The 21,200-nt window shown below is 44.9% G+C and overlaps 1 protein-coding gene across 1 annotated transcript; it reads right to left on the reverse strand.

Moving 5' to 3' along the window:
- Nucleotides 1-10,318: 10,318 nt before the first annotated feature.
- Nucleotides 10,319-20,991, reverse strand: PROSER2 (proline and serine rich 2). The gene is made up of 3 exons (XM_070947397.1): nucleotides 20,857-20,991; nucleotides 15,227-15,455; nucleotides 10,319-11,712 (listed from the first exon to the last, which is right to left on the reverse strand). The coding sequence occupies exons 1-3, from the start codon at nucleotides 20,989-20,991 to the stop codon at nucleotides 10,706-10,708; spliced, it is 1,371 nt and encodes a 456-aa protein (XP_070803498.1). The 3' UTR covers nucleotides 10,319-10,705.
- Between the last annotated feature and the right edge of the window lie 209 nt (nucleotides 20,992-21,200).

Consider the following 21,200-nt stretch of genomic DNA (forward strand, 5'->3'; position numbering starts at 1 on the left):
AAACAAAACATAAAAACAATTCCATCATCCATTAAAAATACAAACAGTGCATCAGTCAGTTACAAATCTTTTGTGCATCGTCCCACTATTCAAAATTTACTAATTATCTAATTTCTCATATTGTCAAACAAATCAACATCTTCATTTATCATTTATTTAACTATTGTTGCTTCAAATAACTTATTTTAAAATATTATATTTATAGCATTAATATTTCATATTTCATCTCCATGCTTTATTATCTAACCATTAATAAAATAAATCCCATACTTTATAATATTGTTTATCTTCTTGTTCTCTCATTTCAAATGTCAATTTACTGGGACCAGAATTTCTGTTGCAAAGCAAGGCAGTTGGGAAGTGAGTCTCGCCCAACTTTACAACCATTTGTTGTTAAGCGAATCACTGCATTTGTTAAGTGAGTCAGATGGTCATTAAGCGAATCCGACTTCCCCCATTGATTTTGCTTGTCGCAAACGGCAATCACACCTCAAGATGTGGCAACCTTTGTAAATACATGCTGGTTGCCAAACACTGAAAGTCTGATTATGTAACCATGCTACAACGGTTGTAAGTTTGAGGACCAGCTGTAATATACTTTTTTCAGTGTGGGTGTAACTTCCAGCAGTTGCTAAACATAATCACTGTAAATCGAGGATTACCTGTGCTTTGTGGGGTTCCCGCCAGGGGTGGGCTGCTGGGGGTTTGCAGGCATTTGGGAGAAACTCTAGCTAAGATTCTGTGCAGTTTGGAGAACCCCCAAATCCCACTCCTGGCTGGCCCCACCCACCCTGCCCAACCCCTCCCAGGAGGTCCCACGCGGACCATTTTGGATTTAGGTAAGTGCAGGGCGTGCGCGGAGGCTTGGGGAGGGTGAAAAATGGGCCTACTGGAAGTTTGGGAAGGCCAGAAACAGGCCTGTTTCCGGCCTCCAGAGGGGCCTTTGGAGCATGGGGAGGCCATTTTCGGCCTCCCGGGAGCGTGAGGAAAGCCTCCGGAGCCTAGGGGGGCAAAAACTCACACACACCCCGTCATGCAGGAGACAGAGTAGGCCACGCCCACCATGGCCACACCCACCCAGCAACCAGGCAGAGAACCCCTTGCTAAAATTTTTGAAGCCCACCCGTGGCTCCCACAATACTAATGTGGAGATAACAACGGCAACAACAACAGTGTTGGAATTTGCAAATGGAAGTTGAAGAACTTTGGAAGACGAATTTAGCAATCAAAGCTCTGGAGGTCATGCTAAAGAGATTCACAAATATTTTGACATGTTCAATGCGCTGGGCTTAACACCAGTGATTTAGCAAAAACATGTTTTGCTTGGAGCTTTAGATATACTATGAAAACACTTCCACTGCTCCTTAGTTCAAACCTCAGAAAATACTTAAGAAGGTATCTTTTTTTTTTTTTTAATTTGATTTATATGCCGCCCTTCTCCGGAGACTCAGGGCGGCTTACAATGCGCTAAGCAATAGCCTTCATCCTTTTGTATATTTATACAAAGTCAGCTTAGGTATCTAGTCTAAAGACGGATATTCTTTGGATTGATAGACAATAATCATATCATCCATAAGAAAAAATAGCAAAGTTGTCATTTAAAAGGTATTTGGGGTATTTGCAGGTCGAAATGATATCGAAATGGCCTTTGAATCGGATCAATGAACGGCACTGGCAATTCAAAAAAGGAAAAGAGGCAAAGTGAGATCAAAGATACAAATTGTTCAGGTCAGTGTTTCTCAAACGTGGTCACTTTAAGATGTACTCGCAAATACCCCATAGCTTAGGGCTGGGGTATTTGCGAGACCGCCTTCTGCTGCCAATAGCCTCCCACCGACCGGTTCGCTCACACAGAGAGGGCCTCCTCAGGGTGCCGTCAGCCAGACAGTGCCGGCTGGCGACCCCCAGGGGGAGAGCCTTCTCTGTGGCAGCACCTGCCCTCTGGAATGACCTGCCCCCTGAGATACGCACGATATCAGATCTCCGGACTTTTCGTTGGGCCCTGGAAACACACTTATTCCATCTAGCCGGGCTGGCTTGACCCCATCCTCTCAGTTTTAATTGAATTCGGTTTTAATTGGGTTGTTTTAAATTTTGGGCCAAAATTATTTAATTGTTTCTTAAACTGTTTTTTAAATTTTATATGCTATGTTTTATCTCAGCTGTACACCGCCCTGAGTCCCGCAGGAGAAGGGTGGTATAGAAATAAAATTAAATAAAAATAAATAAATAAATAAATAAGATGTGTGGACTTCAATTCCCAGAATCCCCCATTCAGCCGTATGGTTTAACTATATGATGAATACTTAAGGCAGAGGTCTTCAAACTTGGCAGCTTTAAGACTTGTGGACTTCAATTCCCAGAATTCTCCAGCCAGCTGGAGAAAGAATTCTGGGAGTTGAAGTCCACAAGTCTTAAAGCTGCCAAGTCTGCCTTAAGGGAATTAGGTACATTCTAGCCTATTGAAGACAAGGATTAGAAGGGACATGATAACTGTCTTCTAGTACTTGAAGGGCTCTCACAGAAATGAGGGAATTATAATAAGAATTATAATTCTTATTATTAATAAGAATTATTCTTATTCTCACAGAAATGAGGGAATTATTAATTATGTAATTAATACATAATACATAATAATGTTATGTATTAATGTATTATTAATACATATAAATATGTATTAATACATATTTATATAAATAAATATTTATTTATTGTACAAATATGTATTTATACAATAAATACATATTTATTGTATGTAATTGTATTATTACATACAATAAATATGTCTATACTATTTCAGACAAGGAACTGTCCAGTCTCTTCTTAAAAACCTCCAGTGATAAAACACCTACAACTTCTGGAGGCAACTTCTACTCCACTGGTTAATTCTCCTCACTGTTAGGAAGTTTCTCCTTAATTCCAGGTTGCTTCTCTCCTTGCTTAGTTTCCATCCATTGCTTCTTATCCTGCCTTCTGGTGCTTTGGAAAATAAATTGATTAATGTCCTCTTCTCCGTGGCAACCCCTTAGATTTAGGAACACTGCTATCATGTCACCTCTAGTCCTTCTTTTCTCTAGACTGGCCAGACCCAAATCCTGCAACCATTCTTCATAGGTTTTAATCTCCAGGCCTTTAATCATCTTAGTTTTTCTTCTTTGCACTTCTTCCAAAGTCTCGACATCTTTTTTGTAACGAGGTGACCAAAACTGGATGCAGGATTCCAGGTGGTTTGGGGAGTTGCATGTGATCCATGTTTGTTACTTCCACCCCCACCTCTGCCTTAAACCACTGAGGCGTTTTTTTCCTCAGTCTTGGCCACTTTAAGACGTGTGGACTTCAACTCCCAGAATTCCCCAGCTTCGAACGGTCGCTAAACAAATGGTTTTAAGTCTAGGCAGGGGTGGGCTTCAAAAATTTTAGCAACGAGTTCTCTGCCTGGTTGCTGGGTGGGCGTGGCCTAGTTGGCCTCCTGCACCATGGAGGGGTTTTTTTTTTTGCCCTCCCTGGGCTCTGGAGGCTTTTCTTGAGCCTCCGGGAGGGTGAAAATGACCTCCCCGGGCTCCAGAGGCCCTCTGGAGGCTGGAAACGGGCCCGTTTCCAAACTTCCAATCGGCTGGTTTTTCGCCCTCCCCGAGCCTCCGCGCACGCCCTGCACTTACCTGCATCCAAAATGGGCCACGTGGGGACTCCTGAGAGGGGCAGGGTGGGTAGGGCAGGGCCAGACAGGAGTGGGATTTGAGGGTTCCCTAAACTGCACAGAATCTTACCTAGAGGTTCTCCCGAACCCCCAACAACCCACCCCTGAGTCTAGGGCTACCTATAGCTCAGGACAAAACTGTCCTGGAGGGGTTTGTTTTGCTAACCCACTAGTCCTCACCAAACAACACGAACAATGTCAGGAAAATGATTTACTAACTTGCACGGCCACATTTTTGTCACTTGGGAGAAGGAACACGGTTCCTTTGTGTCTCAGCCCCAAATCAAGAAGAAGGAATGCTTTGATATGATTCAATCTATCAGCAACCATCGTCTGCCAGGAGAAGGATTTGAGGCCGGAAGGTAGGAGCAGCTCACTCATGGGGAATAACTGTAGAATTATTCTTTCTTTTCTGACATACGTGATTGCCAAAACAGATTCCCCATTCATAACGTCTTTTGATTTCTTCAATTTCTCTCTTGTGGGGGAATACAATGGCATTTTGCTATCTCATAGGAGAGTGCTCGGTTTCCAAAATGAAAAGCCAGCTCTTTTGCAGTACAGGATGAGCCGTTCAAAACTCATCTTTCGTAAATCTGCACCGTAACCTTAAATGACCTCATATTTTTAGGTTCCTTTCTCCTAAATCCTGGAAGGATTATAAAGATGAGCAGTTCCTGAACACATGTATCTAAAATGCACGGGATTAATGACTTAGTTTTGTTTTTAGTTAATTCCTCAGTAAGTTCTTACACAAACTTCCTCCCTTTGCATGGGACATTCCATCTGGTTGTAACATGTGGCTACATGGATAATGTCATTCCATGGTTAAGTCGCTAGATGGCACTGTGTCTCAGTGCTGTCAGGCATTTCTTGTGCAGTCTTATGCTCTTTTTCAAGACCATCAAAAATGTTTCCAATTACTTTCTTGACCAGTGTGCCCCCTCAAAGGTCTGCACAATTCAGGTTCATCATGCTAAACATAACACTTTCACTTAGGTATGAAAGTTGGCTGGGTGACATTGGACCAATCGTCAGGAGACTGTGAGTTCTAGATGTGATTTAGGCATGAAAGCAAGCTGAATGACATTGGACCAATCACCAGGACACTGTGAGTTCTAGTCCCGCCTTAGGCATGAAAACTGGCTGGGTGCCATTGGACCAATCACCAGGAGACTGTGAGTTCTAGTCCCGCCTTAGCCAAGAAAGCCAGGTGGGTTACTTTGGGCCAATCACCAGGAGACGGTGAGTTCTAGTCCTGCCTTAGGTATGAAAGCTGGCTGGGTGACTTTGGACCAGTCACCTTAAGGGATGGTTGTTGTTGTGGAGAAAATAGGAGGAGAAAGAATTATCTTGTGTGTTTGCTGCCTTGAGTTATTTATAAAAATAATATTGGAAGAGAAAAGAAAAGAAAAAAAGAAAAAAAGAGGAAGGAAGGAAGGAAGGAAGGAAGGAAGGAAGGAAGGAAGGAAGGAAGGAAGTCTTGAAAGAATGTGGATTTTCTTATTTTTCCAGCTTGCTGAATAAACTGGAATCTGAATTTCTGCTGGATTGGAGTGGGATAATCAGCCAAACGTGTTGCTGAGGACAATTTGGGGGATCCCCACCAAATTTCTCAAAGGCTGTGAGAAAACACGTCCCCTCCCAAGCTGTTACTGAAGTCACAGCTGGAACATTTAGGCCAGCACAAAAACGGGAAGCCATCGGTGCCAGAGGCCCCATCTTCTCCTAGCTCTGCCTTTCTGGACAAAGGCAGCTTGGATGAAAGGAAAAATATGCTGCTCAGACAAAGCCTACTTAGGAGATGGGAAATACTCTTGAATTTAATGACTTTCAGGAACAGTCAAGCGGAAGGATTATGTCAGTGGCTCAATTTTCAATCTCCAGTCTAACATTTTCTGCCGGAAATTAAGACCATGTTGTTGTTAAATGTTTCCTCATGAAAGCTTTAAATATTATCTAATTTCCTTTGGAAATGGAAGTGACTCGGTGCCCAATCTTTCACCAAGTTAATTCTCCTTTGTTTAAAAGTGTGAATGTTAATATTGGTAGTGTAGAAAGTCAGCACCCACCCCTCTCCTAGAAGAATGAAATATTTTGAGAAATATTTTAAAAAGGCCTCTTAACTCTGCAAACACAGGAACTGGTCACCCAAGTACCAGCGTCACTCAAGATGATCTAATCTTCTTTTTTTTTTCAGAGTTCTTCCAGCTTTCCCATCTTGATTTTCCCTAATTTTCATTTCAGTCCCATTCTTTGTAGCATGGAACTTAACTTTTAAAAGATATATTGGTGGCCATCAACTTTTTCTTTTGTTGAGCACATATTAGATAATATATATATATAAGTATATATTATATACTTATATTTATTGTATATAATTGTATATATTTAATTGTATTCATTATATAATGAATACAATTAAAGCGGACATTAGGACAGGGACGGTAGGCACGCTGGTGCTCTTATGCACGCCCCTTACAGACCGCTTAGGAATGAGATGAGGTCAACAGTAGACAGTCTTAGGTTAAAATTTTGGGAGGGTTGGGATGAGACCACAGAGTCAGGTAGTGCATTCCAGGCATTGTCCACTCTGTTGCTGAAGTCGTATTTTCTGCAATCGAGTTTGGAGCGGTTTACCTTAAGTTTGTATCTATTGTGTATTATATTGTGTATTGTTGTGGTTGAAGCTGAAGTAGTCATTGACAAGTAGGGCATTGTAGCAGATGATTTTATGAGCTAAGCTTAGGTCAGACCGAAAGCGGCGTAGTTCTAAGTTTTCTAAACCCAGAATTTCAAGTCTGGTGGCATAAAGTATTTTCTTTCGAGTAGGGGAGAGGATGACGCTTCTCGTGAAGTATTTTTGGACTCTCTCAATTGTATTAATGTCCGTTATACAGTGTGGATTCCAGGCAGACGAGCTGTATTCAAGAATTGGTCCAGCAAATGTTTTGTATGCTCTGGTTAGTGGTGTAATATTACCGGAGAAGAAGCTACGCAAGATTAGGTACACAACCCTTAATGCCTTTTTGGCGATGTTGTTACAGTGAGCTTTGGCACTTAGATCATTTGATATTTGAACTTCGTGAGAATGACCTTGACCAGGAAAAGGTCTACGGAGATTCTCAATCCACCCAGATCATGGTTGTCCCAAAGGTGCTTTTTCAAAAGGCCACTGGACTTTCTTGGAAACATTTCACTTTTTGTTCTTCTTCAGCTTCTTGGATGAGAAACGAAACGTTTTCAAGGAAAAGAATCCCTAAGAAAGTCTAGTTGCTTTTTTGGAAAAGCACTTTTGGGAATTGGTCAGGCAAGGGGCAGTTGTGTCCACAAAAGGAATGGGAACATGGCAAACATCTCAGATAACTGTACAGGTAGACCTTGTCTTGCAACAGTTCATAAATCTTCTAAAATAAATTAAAAAAAATAAAACATTTAGTGACTGTTCCAAGTTACAACGGCCCTGAAAAAAGTGACTTATTATGACCATTTTTCACACAACCACTTCAGCATCCCCGCGGTCATGTGATCAAAATTCAGACGCTGGGCAAGTGACTCATATTTATGACGGTTGCGGTGTTCCAGGACCATGTTTTGGTGACCTTCTGACAAGCAAAGTCAATGGAAGAATCCAGATTCGCTTAACAACTGTGTTACTAATTTAAACACCTGCAGTGAATCACTTTAACAAGAAAGGTCGTAAAAACGGGGCAAAGCTCACTTATCAAATGTCTCGCTTAACGACGGAAATGGTGGGCTCCATTGCGGTCGTAAGACGAGGACTACCTGTATACGCAAAGGGAGTGGGGAAGAGATATACACTTGCAGCATTCTGTTAATGTAACCTTACAATACAGTGAGTCCTTTTGGATGTGCTTCTTGTTCTGAACTATCTTGCAAGGCTGATGCAACCCTGGGAGAAATTTCGTAAAAGCAATTTTCCAAGCATCCCCAGAAAAATTATCACGAGACGGTTCTGGCAACAGAAGGATATTTATTCTATTGAAATCACAGGCGATGCTATTGCTTCGGTATGAGGTCAACATGACTAGCTTACTCTGGATTTGCAGGGCGTCGTCATACCACGTCGACTTGGGCTTGCGATGAAATGAGAATTCACAGCATTGTTGCTACAATACACCTTAGCTCAGGGGTCTGCAACCTTAAACACTCAAAGAGCCATTTGGACCCGTTTCCCACCGAAAAGAAAACACCGGGAGCCACAAAACCCTTCCCGTGTCTCACTATTTCTTGGGCGGCCACAAAATTAGCCTTTGTAGTTGAATTAAATGTTCTCTTTTCTTCTGAAACTTTTCTTTTCCTGGATTTATCCATGGTTGGCCTACCAGGTGTTCAAAAGCTCAATAAATTGTGTGCTGGCAGGTGTCGCAGTTTGGTGATTGGGACACATATTTTGAGTGCCAGGGAGCCTCAGCAGAGGGGTGAAAGAGCCACACGTGGCTCCAGAGCTGCAGGTTGCTGACCTCTGCTTTAGCTGAAAGGATCCGACAGGTAAGGAGGGCATTGGGTCCCAGAAAGGGCTCTGTTTCTTATCACGCAGGGCAATTTCTGGGCTTCCTACCTTCCAGGGCTACTCACTAGAGTAAGAGAGCTGTGGCCGCATCCTCAAGATCCATAATGTCAGAACTGCCACCTCACATCTGCCATTCGGTACTAGGCTGCCATGAACCCGTTTGTGCAGATGTGGGATTCCGTTGGTTCGGATCGGTTCGGTAGAACCAGATGTTAATTTTAATCTGGTTCGCCGAACCGGTTGTTCCAAGGACTGGATGACCCTGCCCTCTCCACCTCGCCTCTTCCAGGAGTCTCCATGCAGCCCATTTTGGATGCCAGGTAAGTGCAAGGCGTGCACAGAGACTCGGGGAGGGCAAAAAATGGGCCTACCGGAAGAACCGGAAGTCCAGAAATGAGCCCATTTCCAGCCTCTGGAGGGGCTCTGGTGTCCTGGGGAGGCTGTTTTCATCCTCCTGGAGGCTCAAGGAAAGCCTCCAGAGCCTGGGGAGGGCAAAAACACCCACCCACCCCGCCGTGGTGCAGGAGGCTGAGTAGGCCATGCCCCCGTGGCCACGCCCACTCAGCAATTGGGCAGCGAACTGGTTGCTGAAATTTTTCAATCCCACCCTTGCATATTTATGTGTGTGAAAGAGAGAGTGGGAAGGGGGAGGGGAAGTGCTTCGGGGGGGTAAGTTAAAGTTACATAGTGAAAGTGTTACTCCAAGATACCGTTTCAAGGTCGCCTTGGGATGAGAAGAACGCAACTGTGAGCCAGCCTCAGAGTGGCTATTAAACATATATATATACAGTATATATACATATATTTGGAGATTGATTTGATGATGGGTTGGAGAAGCAATGGGAATTGCCTAACCCGGGAAAGGTTTTTTCACTTGGGGAATTGGCACGCAAATTTCACTTCTGGCTTTGCTTTACAAGTGGTCTTAAAATGTTCAAAGTTCAAAGTTACCACGGCACTGACTTATGACTGTTTTTCAAAGTTACGACCTTTGCCTCATCCCGCCCCCGTGATCATGTGATCAAGAGGCTTTAGAACGGCTGCAGAGTTCCCCGGTCCTGTAAACACCCTTTGCGATCTTTTGACAAAGCCAATGGGAAATCAAGATGCGTTTAACAACCGGGTTACTAACTTATCAACTGCGGTGACTGGGGCACGGAAGGTCGTGAAATGGGGCAAAACTCACTTAACAAACATTGGACTTAAGAACAGAAATTTTGGGCTTTAGTGAACTAAATAAACCGTCGTAAGTCGAAGACTACCTGTATCAACTATTTACTTCACTGGTTCCTTCGCTGTTTGGTAGGCTCCATGTACAACTGTGTATCTAGTTCTAAAGAGCTTATGTGAGCCTACATCTGGACAACCTCCAGATGTGTGGACTTCAATTCCAGGCACATCTGGAAAGTGCTCAGGTTGGGCTATGCTACCTTAATACAGGTAGCGTATCCTGTAGTAGACGTGGTAAAGGAAAAAGCAGGCCATCATATGCTTCAACTTGAAGCCTAGGAGGCAGGGGTGAAATCCAGCAGTTTCTGACAGGTTCTGGAGAACCGGTAGCAGAAATTTTGAGCAGTTTGGAGAACCGGTAGTGGAAATTTTGAGCAGTTCGGAGAACCGGCAAATACCACCTCTGGCTGGTCCCAGAGTGAGGTGGGAATGGAGATTTTTGCAATATCCTTCCTCCAGGAGTTGGGAGGGAATGGGGATTTTGCAGTATCCTTCCCCTGCCACGCCCACCAAGCCACACACAGAGAACCGGTAGTAAAAAAAATTTGGATTTCACCACTCCTAAGAGGTCAGAAAACTGGGGCGCCCAAGATTGCAACCCAGAAATTGTGACATATTGGGATCCCCCATCATTTTTACACAACTGATTTTCAGCAGCACAGAAACCGGGATGCTACAGGAAACAGAACACTGAATGCAATGGGGCCTTTTGTCAAATCCAGCAGGCCTGATATTTTTCAAGCTATCAACCAAGCAGAAAAAGTTTGCTACAGTCTCGCCAGCTATTCTGCAAAAAGTAATGATCTGCGGTCTGCGTGCGGTGTTAAATACTTGCGACAATTGGAGATAGCGGGTTTATTACAAATTTGAACTGTCCGATACGTGGGGATATATACATTTATCCTTACAGAATTCCTTAATAGTCCTCTTGGGATCTTCTAGATTTTATCCAAGGGATTCTGACGAACGTGGCCAGTGACACCTATACACGTCTTACACACAGACTGCCCATTGACCTTCATTTATCTTGACACTCTCACTTTCACACGGGCTTTTATGAACTGCCTTTGAAGACTTCAATAAGCACGGTGAGTTCACGTCAAGGACATCCATCCCAAATGCCAACAGAGAGCAGTGGAGTTCCAAACACTTAATATTTCCTTAGCCTGCATGATAAATAGAATGGATTTCATTGGAATCTGTCTTCGGGCACATAATGTTCTTTAGATGTTCCTCTCACGCCATTATTCTTTCAGAAGTCCCAGTTTTCGTAGAGCCTCCCTCCGGGCTTCTTCTGTTGATCCACGGCCGGAAAATTGTACCGTGACACCTTTGGATTGGAGACCTGCAGATTTGGGTAATGAGCTCAATTTTCTCTGCATGTCAAGGATGAGGTCTTGTTGGGGTTGTCCAGAAATACTTGACCAGGCAGACTTGCCATCCACAAGATCAGCATCTAGCTTGACAGACATCGTTTTGTTCAGGGTGGGTAACAAATTGGAATCCCTTTTCATGATTTCATGGATGTTTTGATAACCATTTGGTGCGCCGCATCCTTGTTCGGGCCTCTCCTCCTTTACGGAAAGAACGTGGAGAGGGTGGATGAGGTGGGCCCGAGCAAGAGTTTTCTCAACCAAGCTTAAACTACTCAAGGGTTCGTGGCCCGTGGACTCAGAAGGTAAATCTCGTAAAGGCAAGCTTTGGCTGGGATCCAGAAACCCACGCTTCTTCAGTCTGTCTTCCAACTCATTCATTAGCAAGGCGGAAGTGTTGACGTTGGCCAACACTTGGGCCTTGCGCTCTTGAACGTTGACGGCTGCCTTGGAGATGATTTTGCTGAATTCCCGCTCGCTGGCGTTGGTGAAGCTGATGTTGCTCGGGAACCTCTGGGGTTTGGGAGCAGTTGGAGGTGGGGCACAAGTCTTGACCTGCTCCCAACTGCACAGGGTGGAGGAAGTGGAGAGTGTCCTCCTCTGGTTGGGGTTCCTTTCCTTTGGAGAGGGAAGCAAGGAAGAACTGCCTTCTGCCTTCTGCACAGATAATTTCTCGGCAATCAGAAGTGGTGTGGGGATGGAGTGAAGGAGCTTCGGATGCAGTACAGCAGGCCGAACAGAATGTGTCTCATAGACCGGCAACGGGGGTGGTGGAGGCAACGTTGGCTGAAGAGAAGCTGGATTAACATGGACATCTTCCTCTGATGGTTCAGCATCTTCCAGCTTTGGCTCATCTGGCTTCCAAGTTTCCTCTGATGCTAGGAAGAAAAAGAAAACAACCTATTGGTGTTGTGACCTAGGCCCAAGTAGTTATTACCAGACACAATCAGTCCTAAAGAAATATATTTTATTAGAACAGCTGAGAATTACTTCATTCTCAGCTTAGTCCAAATTAATTCCAAAACAAGTCTTTCAGAAAAAGTCCTTTGGCCTTATCACCAATCTTTGTCTTCTTTGGCATCCTGCCAAAGAAGGCAGGGTGCCTTCTTTGGCAAAGCCCCATGAAGTTCAGGAACAAGAGATGCCAACAAGAAAGTAATGTAGCAATGTTGCTTTCCTACAAAAAGCCCAAGAGCCATTGCTGCTCTTTTAAGGCTTATGGGAGGGGCCAATCATCTCCTGGCCTTACTCCTGAGTCGTCCTTTTTACTTTAGCTGCTCTTGCCTTCTGGCAGCTCTGTGCATGCGTGCACTAGGAACAGGCTCCTCCTGTTCCTCTGCCTCTCTGCTGTCCGCCTCTGGAGGCTCCGGAGTCTGCGCATCACTCCCAGATGGCGCTGGCCCCATCTCTGCCTCCGACACAGAGCCCTCGTCCGGGCCTTCCCCTGACTCCAGGACTAGCCCATGGTCCTCCCCAGCCTCCTCACTGTCCGACTCCTCTGCCAGCTCTGCAGGCTGCTGGTGGACCACAACAATTAGAGCTGCTTTAGAAGTTATGTGGAATGGTCCATAGGTCTATGGAAATTCTCAGTCATCCAGGTCATGATTGTCCCAAAAGTGTTTTTCCAAAAGTCAACTGGATTTTCTTGGATTTTTTTCCCTTGGAAACATTTTCCTTCTCATCCAAGAAGCTTCTTCTTGGGCGTCAGAACTGAAGAAGTTTCTTGGATGAGAAGCGAAACGTTTTCAAGGAAAAAAACCAACGAAGTCTAGCTGCCTTTTGGAAAAGCACTTTTCTGGAATGGTCTAGTACTAGGGTGTCAAACTCAATTTCATTGAGGGCTGCATCAGGGCTGTGGTTGACTTTGGGGGAGCCGGGCAGGCGTGGCCAACTGGGTGGGTGTGGCCTACTGGGTGGATGTGGCCAACTGGGTGGGTGTGGCCAGCTTGACGTCACTCCCCAAACTGCTGGAATGTTTCCTCTTCTCACTGGGTAGACCGGGCCAATGGTGGGTTGTCCCTGGTTCGGACCGGTTCGCAAGAACCGGTAGTAAAACCGGTGGGAGGCTCCGCCCACTGACCAGGACATCATCATAGGTGATTTGCACAGAAAAGCGTGCGCGGGCGCGATGCGAACCGGTAGTAAAGGTAAGTAGAACCCATCCCTGGACTGGGCTGAAGCTACCTCTTCGCGTTGGGTAGACCTGGACGGCTCCACAGGTCAGATCTGACCACATCGCGGGCCAGATGCGGCCCGCAGGCATTGAGTTTGACACCCCTGGTCTAGTATTTGCAAAAGAAGACAGCTGTGCCCTGTCTTATCAACAACAGATTAAGACCATCCTAAAATCCATCCCAAAATATTTGCTAGCTTTTAAAAAAAAAAGCATCCCTAGAATATGACTCCAAGCTGCAACCAAACTGGTTCTACGACTTTTTTCTGAAAAGTGAATTCCTTAAATTCAATCTGAGAATATAGATGAATGAGGTGTCATGTATTAAGCCTCCACGAAGTTTGTCCACTCAAGATCCATTTACTTTTATGACAGGATTATTTGTAGCAAAAAAAATTATATTAAAAAATAAACAACTGGAGATCACAGAGTTCAGCCCTTCGAGTCCTCTCCAGATGTTGTTTCCAGCTTGCAATTATTATTATTTTTTTAAAACAAAAAGTTTTTATTATTTTTTAAATTCAAACAAATAACATTTTCACTTATCTATTTAAACATTTGTTAACCCAACCTTCAACCCCCCCTTCCCTCCCCCCTCCCCCGACTTCCCAGAAGAAAAACGGTATAAATTTTACCAAACATACGCTATAATATGCTAAGTTAATGCAAGACATTAAAATTCCCTAGATCCCTTAACTCCCCTTCTACAGATTATTCATCAACCTCCCTTTAAACTCAGAATAACATATAATCCTTTAGCCCTAAGAGTTTTTAAAAACCATTAATAAACACTAATAGATCATTCAAAGCTTCCAATTATTAGTATAGTGATATAGAGGAATGAAATGAATAAGACATAATCAAACTTGGTCCACTTACTTTTAATTAAGTTTCAGACTAAAGCGAAGAAAATGTTGGCTTACCCTGATCTGCCTTGTTCAATGCATCCCAGAATAAGGAGTATTTCATAACAAGTCACAACAATGTCGAAAGAATAATACTTGGGTCACGAGTTAGCGGTCTCCAAATTGGCCACTCTAAGACTTGTGGACTTCAACTCCCAGAATTCCTCAGTCAGCATGGGTTCTTCCTGAGAGTTGAATTCTGGGAGTTGAAGTCCACAAGACGTAAGAGTCAACATGTTTGGAGATCTCTGATCTACGATATAAAAGCTTCACTTATGCAGTTGCAGAATATTTATACTCAGGATTGAAATGAGGGGTCCTTGGTGATCTCTGAGCTTGGTCGTTTTCTTGCAGACGTTTCATTACCAAACTAAGTAACGTCATCAGTGTTAGTAAGGGAGTAGGGTTTGCTGAGCACTTAGTAGCACTGATGATGTTACCAGTGGTGGGATTCAAAGAATTTAACAACCGGTTCTCTGCCCTAATGACCGGCTAGGTGGGCGTGGCCATGGTGGGCATGGCTAGGGGGTGTGACAGGCAGCACTCGGCCTCCTGCACCCTCCTGGGAGCAAAAGCGGGCCGCCGGGAAGGGGGAAAACACCCCGCCCACCATTTTGTGCCTAGTAGGCCTCCCTACAGCCCAGTGGTGGGTTCCAACTGGTGTTACCACCGGTTCTCTTCATGCACATGCTTTGTGTGCGATCGCAACGCGCGTGCTCGCTTCTCTCGCACGTACGCCGAACTTGCGCTCCGCACAAGCACATTAGGTTTCTGCCCAGCTGAGGTGCGGCAATCCACTCTGCCGCGCCTATCAGCTGGGCTAAAAAACGAGAAATAAAGGTAAGTTTAATGTGGGGGCGGGCGGGAGGGCCCAGCTCCCAGTCAAAGAGAACCGGTTCGGTGATGTCACATCATCACCACTACTGGATTGCCCGAACCGGCCCGAACCGGGAACAACCCACCACTGCTACAGCCTCCTGGGAGCGAAAACAGGACGTGGGAGGCCGCGCCGCACCTCCCTGCGCCCCATTTTGATCCTAGTAGGCCTCCCTGCACTTACCTGGGAGGTAAAATGGGGCACGTGGAGACAAAATGGGGCCGGGCCAGCCAGCAATTTAACTACCGGTTCGCCTGAACCAGCCTGAACCGGCTGAATCCCACCACTGGATGTTACCTAGTTTGAGTAATGCAAGAAAACAGCCAAGTTCCAAAATGTCCCAGGACCCCTCTAACTGGGCAATCTTAGTCCTTGGAAGACAACCTCTTTAGTTCCCAGAACACAAATTCACACCTGTGCAAATAATTTCACTTTACCTGGTTCTGTGCTGTTCTCTGGTGCTGACGGGACCAATTCTATGAGCTCTTCAGACCCTGGATGGTCAGGTGTGTTTTCTTCCACCAGCTTTGGAGAATTGCAGAAGACTCCACTGTCATGCAAACCTTCTTCCTCCACATCATCATCCAAAGAATCAATAGTTTCTTCGAAAAACAGTAGGACATCCTTTTCTTCGTGAGTTAGATCTTTCAGCCGTTCATCTTCGTCCTAAGATTTAACCACAAAGGCAAACTCAGGTTTTTTGTATACGAGAAGGTACAGGGAGTCCTCGACTTACAACGGTTCATTTAGTGACCTTTCAAAGTTACAACAGCACCAGCAGTGGGTTTCACATTATGTTACTACTGGTTCGCCGTGCGCGCGCACCAGGGGTGGGCTGCCCCCGGTTCGGACTGGTTCACAAGAACCGGTAGTAAAACCGGCAGGAGGCTCCGCCCACTGACCCGGACGTCATAGGTGATCTGCGCATGTGCAGAAGAGCGCGCAGGCGCAATGCGAACCAGTAGTAAAGGTAAGTAGAACCCAACCCTGGCGCATGTGCCTGGTTCACACATATCCCGGCCTTCCATGCATGCGCTTTGTTCATGCACATGCCTTTCGCGCATGCACCCGGCATCAAAAATGTGCCTAAGTAGGATGGCATAGAGCCGGCGCAGGTGGGCGGGTCCACCTACAATTTCCACTACCGGTTCGGGTGAATTGGTCTGAACCGGCTGAATACCACCTCTGAACAGCACTGGAAAAAACGTGATTTATGCCTGTTTTTCACCTTTACGACCACTGCAGCATCCTCATGTCACATGATCAAAGTCTGAATGCTTGCCAATTGGTTCGTATTTATGACAGTTGCAGTATCTCTGGGTCATGTGATCCCCTTTTGCAAACCTTGCAAAGTCAATGGGGAAGCCAGATTCACTTAACAACCATGTTACCGACTTAAGAACTGCATTGATTCACTTTAAACAAACTGTGGTAAAACGGGGCAACATTCACTGAACACAGAAATTTTGGGCTCAGTTGTGGTCGTAAGCCAAGGACCCCCTGTATACTTTTCCAATGAACTTTATAGATGAGAAGTATACTTTTCCAATGATTTTCAAATCATTATTAATGAAAGCAACAGTTTTTAACCAAAAAAAACCAGAAATCAAAGATTACCAGAATAATAAAATAAAATGGTCAGGATAAGAACAGAAATACATGCAAATGTTAAGCACCCGTAGGCTATATTACACGAGGAGAAAACTATATATAGGTAGATTCTTCACACAGTGCGGATTTCATCCTTAGAGATGGCAATGTGCTCATCTTCTTGGATGACTTTAAAAAGGGAGCAGACAAATTTCATGGAAGGTAAACTCATTGAGGCGGTAGTAGTACCAATGCCAACTTGATACTTCTCAACACCGTTGGATTTTCACACAAGCCAGACTAGGCGAAAAGAAAGTTGATGATTCAACTTCTTATGGAAGCCACCTGTGATCTTTGCACATTGTGTGAACAGGGCCGTCATATTAAACCATTAACTGGGTTTTGTTCTTGAATGTAGTGTGTTATGCAAAATCAAGTCAAGTGAAATGGAATTAAAGGGATGAGGAAATGCTAGTGGTGCTCATTTCTGTTAGGGTCTGGCTCCATAAACCCAGAAAGACATATTGTGATTCTTCCAAGCTTTATTGTTCCTCACCCACAGACAGAATCTTGCCAAACTAAAGTATGCAAACATTTGGGAGGAGCTCTCTTCACCCTCATTCTCTCACACAAACTACCTGAACTGAGTTGTCCCTTCCTCCTTTGTGTTCTGACCTAGGCTTCCCCAAACCACGAAGCAGATTCCTTGTCCTGACAAAAACCTCTTTTTATTAAGTTACTGTGAATTCTTCTCATTCACATCCAGCAAAGACTTTCAAGGGTGAATTTACAGTCACAGACCTTATCTGGCTTGGGGAGCTGCCAGGCCGATATCTTCAAAACTTGGCAAGGAGTCACGGAGAGTCAAGAACCAATTAAGTGAACTAATTGTCTCCTGAAAACTCCACTCCCCTTTCGCTCCTCTTTTATTCCCTCTGGGAGGGGCCATTCATCGTCCATCTGTGGCCTTACTCCCAAGTCGACCCTTGTTCTTTAGCTGTTTTCTTCCTCTGGCAACTCTGCGCATGCGCACGCTGGGAACAGGCTCCAGCTGTTCTTCTGCCCCACTGATGTCTGACTCTGAAGGCAGCTGATAACTGGCATACGGCCCTGGCCTCCTCTCTGCCTCTGACACAGAGCCCTCATCAGAGCCTTCCCCAGGCTCCAGGATTGGCCCATGTTCCTCCCCAACCTCCTCACTGTCCGAATCTGCTGCCAACTCTGCTGGCGGGCCACAACACTCTTACTTACTTACTTACTTTATTTGACTTATATACCGCCCTACTCCCGAAGGACTCAGGGCGGTGAACAGCCAAACAGTAAAAATACATAGATACAAAATTTAAAAACAAAGTAAAATCGAATTAAACAATTTGGCCCAGACAGATTAAAACACCCCAATCATTTAAAACCAATTAAAATTTACATAATTAAAAAGAGGGAAAAGATTAGGCCAGGCCCGCCTGGTGGAATAAAAAGGTCTTAAGAGTGCGGCGGAAAATGCACAGATCCGGGATCTTCCGTATCTCCGGGGGGAGCTCGTTCCAGATAGTGGGTGCCCCCACAGAGAAGGCCCTCCCCCAGGGGCCGCCAGTCCCCGGAGGCCCTCCAGAGGACAGAAACATCCCATATCCCGACTTCCAGTGGCTCAGAAAGCCCGAAAGTCAGCTGGGCGGCATGCGCATGTGCGCTGGAGCTGAGCTAGGGCAACACTGATGTGCCCACAGATATGGCTCCATGTGTCACCTGTGGCACGCGTGCCATAGGTTCGCCATCACAGCTCTAGTCAGTCCATTCCTGCCCTCTCATCCAAAATAGGGATGGTTCCAGGCTGAAGATGAGGTCCCCGTTCCTCTATAAAACCAGTGGTTCTAGGCTGTGAGCATCATCATCTGCACTCTTCTGTAAAACAAGTGTCATTTAGACTTTCTGGATCTGCTCCTTCTAATAAACAGGCACGCGTGCCATAGGTTCGTCATCACAGCTCTAGTCAGTCTGTTCCTGCCCTCTCATCCAAAATAGGGGGCGGTTCTAGGTTGAAGATAAGGCAGGGGTGAAATGTAAAATTTGTTACTACCGGTTCTGTGGACGTGGCTTGGTGGGTGGGTGGGTAATGTGACTGGGTGGGCGTGGCCAACTTTTTTTTTTTCTTTTCAAAGCATTTTTTCTAATGCTTTGAAAAGCCTCTGACGATCCCAGCTGAGCCACGTGATCATCAGAGGCTTTTTTTTTTTTTTACTTTTAAAAGCATTTTTTCATCGGAAGAGGTTGTAGAAAAAATGCTTTTAAAAGTAAAAAAAAAGCCTCTGATGATCGTGTGGCTCAGCTGGGCATGTGGGGGGGGGGGGGAACACGCAGGGATTTTTGTTACCGGTTCTCCGAACCACCCGCCGCCATCGCTACCGGATCAGGGAGCATTTCACCCCTGGGATAGGGTCCCCATTTCTCTATAAAATGGGTGGTTCTGGGCTGTGGGCATTATCTGCATTCTTCAAATAAACATATGTCATTTAGATTGTATAGATCTACCCCTTCATCCAAAATAGGAGTGGTTCTGGGCTGCCACTTTCGAAATTGGTAGTTCTAGGTCTTCAACATCCTTATCCTTCTGCAAAACAGGAGGCGGTTCTAAGCTGCTTCATCGGCCTCTTCTTGAAGTCTTCTTAAAGTTGCTTGGGATGTGTTGGTTATTTCTGGGTGCTTTGGCTCAAATAGCTCCTGCCAAACGAAAGCGGTCTCCTGCCAAGACGAAAAAGCTGGTTCATCCAGTCTTGTAATTCTATAATTAAGTTGCTCTTTTGGATGTCGTGCTTGGATAAATTGTGTGAAGGGCTTTATTTGTATGAGTTTTAAGGCAGGGCGGAAACAATATAATTGTGTGCAGCACTTAGCAAGTTGCTGTGGAGTACTGTTTCAGCAGCAAGTAAGCGATTTCTGGTGATAAATTGTCTCAGTAATTTGACTGAGACAGGTGAGAGAAGTTGCCTCCTCCCCTCCCCTCCCATCTCAAAAATAAATAAATAAAATAAAATTACAGTACAAATTCAAATGTATTGCAGTTTCCTTTCAGTAGCAGCCAATGGAACATCTCTACTACGAGGTCAAATCAACCTCTCCCAGTTTGGACACCTTCCCAATATGTGGTCTTCTGATTTCAAAATGTTTAGAATGGCCATGATGGGGGGAGAATTTCTGGAAATTGAAGTTTTTTGGAGAATAGCTACTTTGGGGGAAAAAAACAGAATGATCTAATAGACTAGTGGAAAAAAAAAACTTGCAGCATGCATGGGAAAACTAGCAGGAGATCATTATTTAAGTAACGTTAAGAAACGTTCTACAAAATCAGGCCAGAGGCTTCCTTGATCGATCTTTCTAGTCTCACGATCACTAAGCAAATCCTTCTGAGAAGCCCGGAAAGTGTGATGGAATGTAGTCTGGATTCCACAAAATGTGGAAGAAAAATAATCTAGAGAAAATAGTTATGGGCCATGAGTGGGATGGGGGGGGGGGGCGGGCAGGACACTGGACTACTGCAGATCAGACTGTTCCAACTTTGAAATCTAGTTTGTAGCACGGCAGACGAAATGACGTGCTTGGTTTTTGGTCGCCCCGTCTCGTCTAGAGCCCCGAGCAACCACAGCTAGCTTGAATGCTCAGCGCTCACATGCTTATTAGGCAGTTTGAAGCATCACCCAGCCCTCCTCATGACAATGAATGAAGTCATCCAAAAACACCAAAAGCCGAAGAGTAAATTAGGCACCACGGAGTAAGTAAGGAAGCCGGATGATCTAAGAGTGGTGCAATTTGTGTAGCTCCAAGCGATATCCTCACCCTTCTGGGCGCACGCTTGAGGATGAAACAGACACGACGATGTGCCCAAGCTGATAATTAAATGCACAGAGTGAGAATCAGCTCCGCTTTGACGTCAAACGTTTTTGCTCAAACGCTCCGGGACTTACCGGCCCCCAAACCAAGAATGACATATAGAGATTCTTCCAAGTTGAGGTCTTTAGTATTTCACACCTACAGACAGACTCTTGCCAAACTGAAGCAGCTTATTATCTACCTCGAGCATATACAGGTAGTCCTTGATTTACAACCGTTCCTTTGGGTCTGTTTGAAATTACAAATAGTGCTGAAAAAAGTGACCGATGACCGTTTTCCACTCTTACAACTGCTGCAGCATCCCGATTAAAGGGTCAGTCCTCTCGCCCCTCCTGTTCAACATTTATGTGAAGCCGCTGGGCGAGATCATCCGTGATTTTGGGGTGAAGTACCACCAGTACGCTGATGACACCCAGCTGTACATCTCTACCCTGGATCACCCCATCCAGTCACATGACCACCTAGCCATGTCCACCCAGCAGGTCCCCCAACAGTCTGAGGGACCGTGAATTGGCCCCCCTGTTTAAAAAGTTTGAGGACCCCTGCCGTACAATATAAAAGTTAAAAGATTCTTCTATCTCCAGACACTTACCAAAATTGAGTGTTTTCGATCCGGGCAATTTTTCCCACTCTCCAGCTGATGTGTTTTTTCCAAGTTTCCAAACTGGACCTCCGAAGGAATTTCATATCCCATTCCTGAGTAGTCTGACACCATGTTTCTTGGCATCCCACCTTAGAAAATATATCCTTTTTTTTTTGTTTGTTTGTAAGGTTGTCTCTTTCTCATACGATGTGAAACACTCGCGAATCTCGAGCAGAGGTTTTCAATCGTTTTTCCCCCTCAGTCGTTCTGCAAAAAAAAAAAAAAAGGAGAGAAGGAAGAGGAGAGAAAGTTCATTAAATTGAAAACAAAACTCCCGACGTGTACTATTCTGA

The sequence above is a fragment of the Pituophis catenifer genome, unplaced genomic scaffold (assembly GCF_029215685.1).
Source record: "Pituophis catenifer annectens isolate HBS135680 unplaced genomic scaffold, rPitCat1.0.hap2 SCAF_7, whole genome shotgun sequence".
NCBI lineage: Eukaryota > Metazoa > Chordata > Lepidosauria > Squamata > Colubridae > Pituophis > Pituophis catenifer.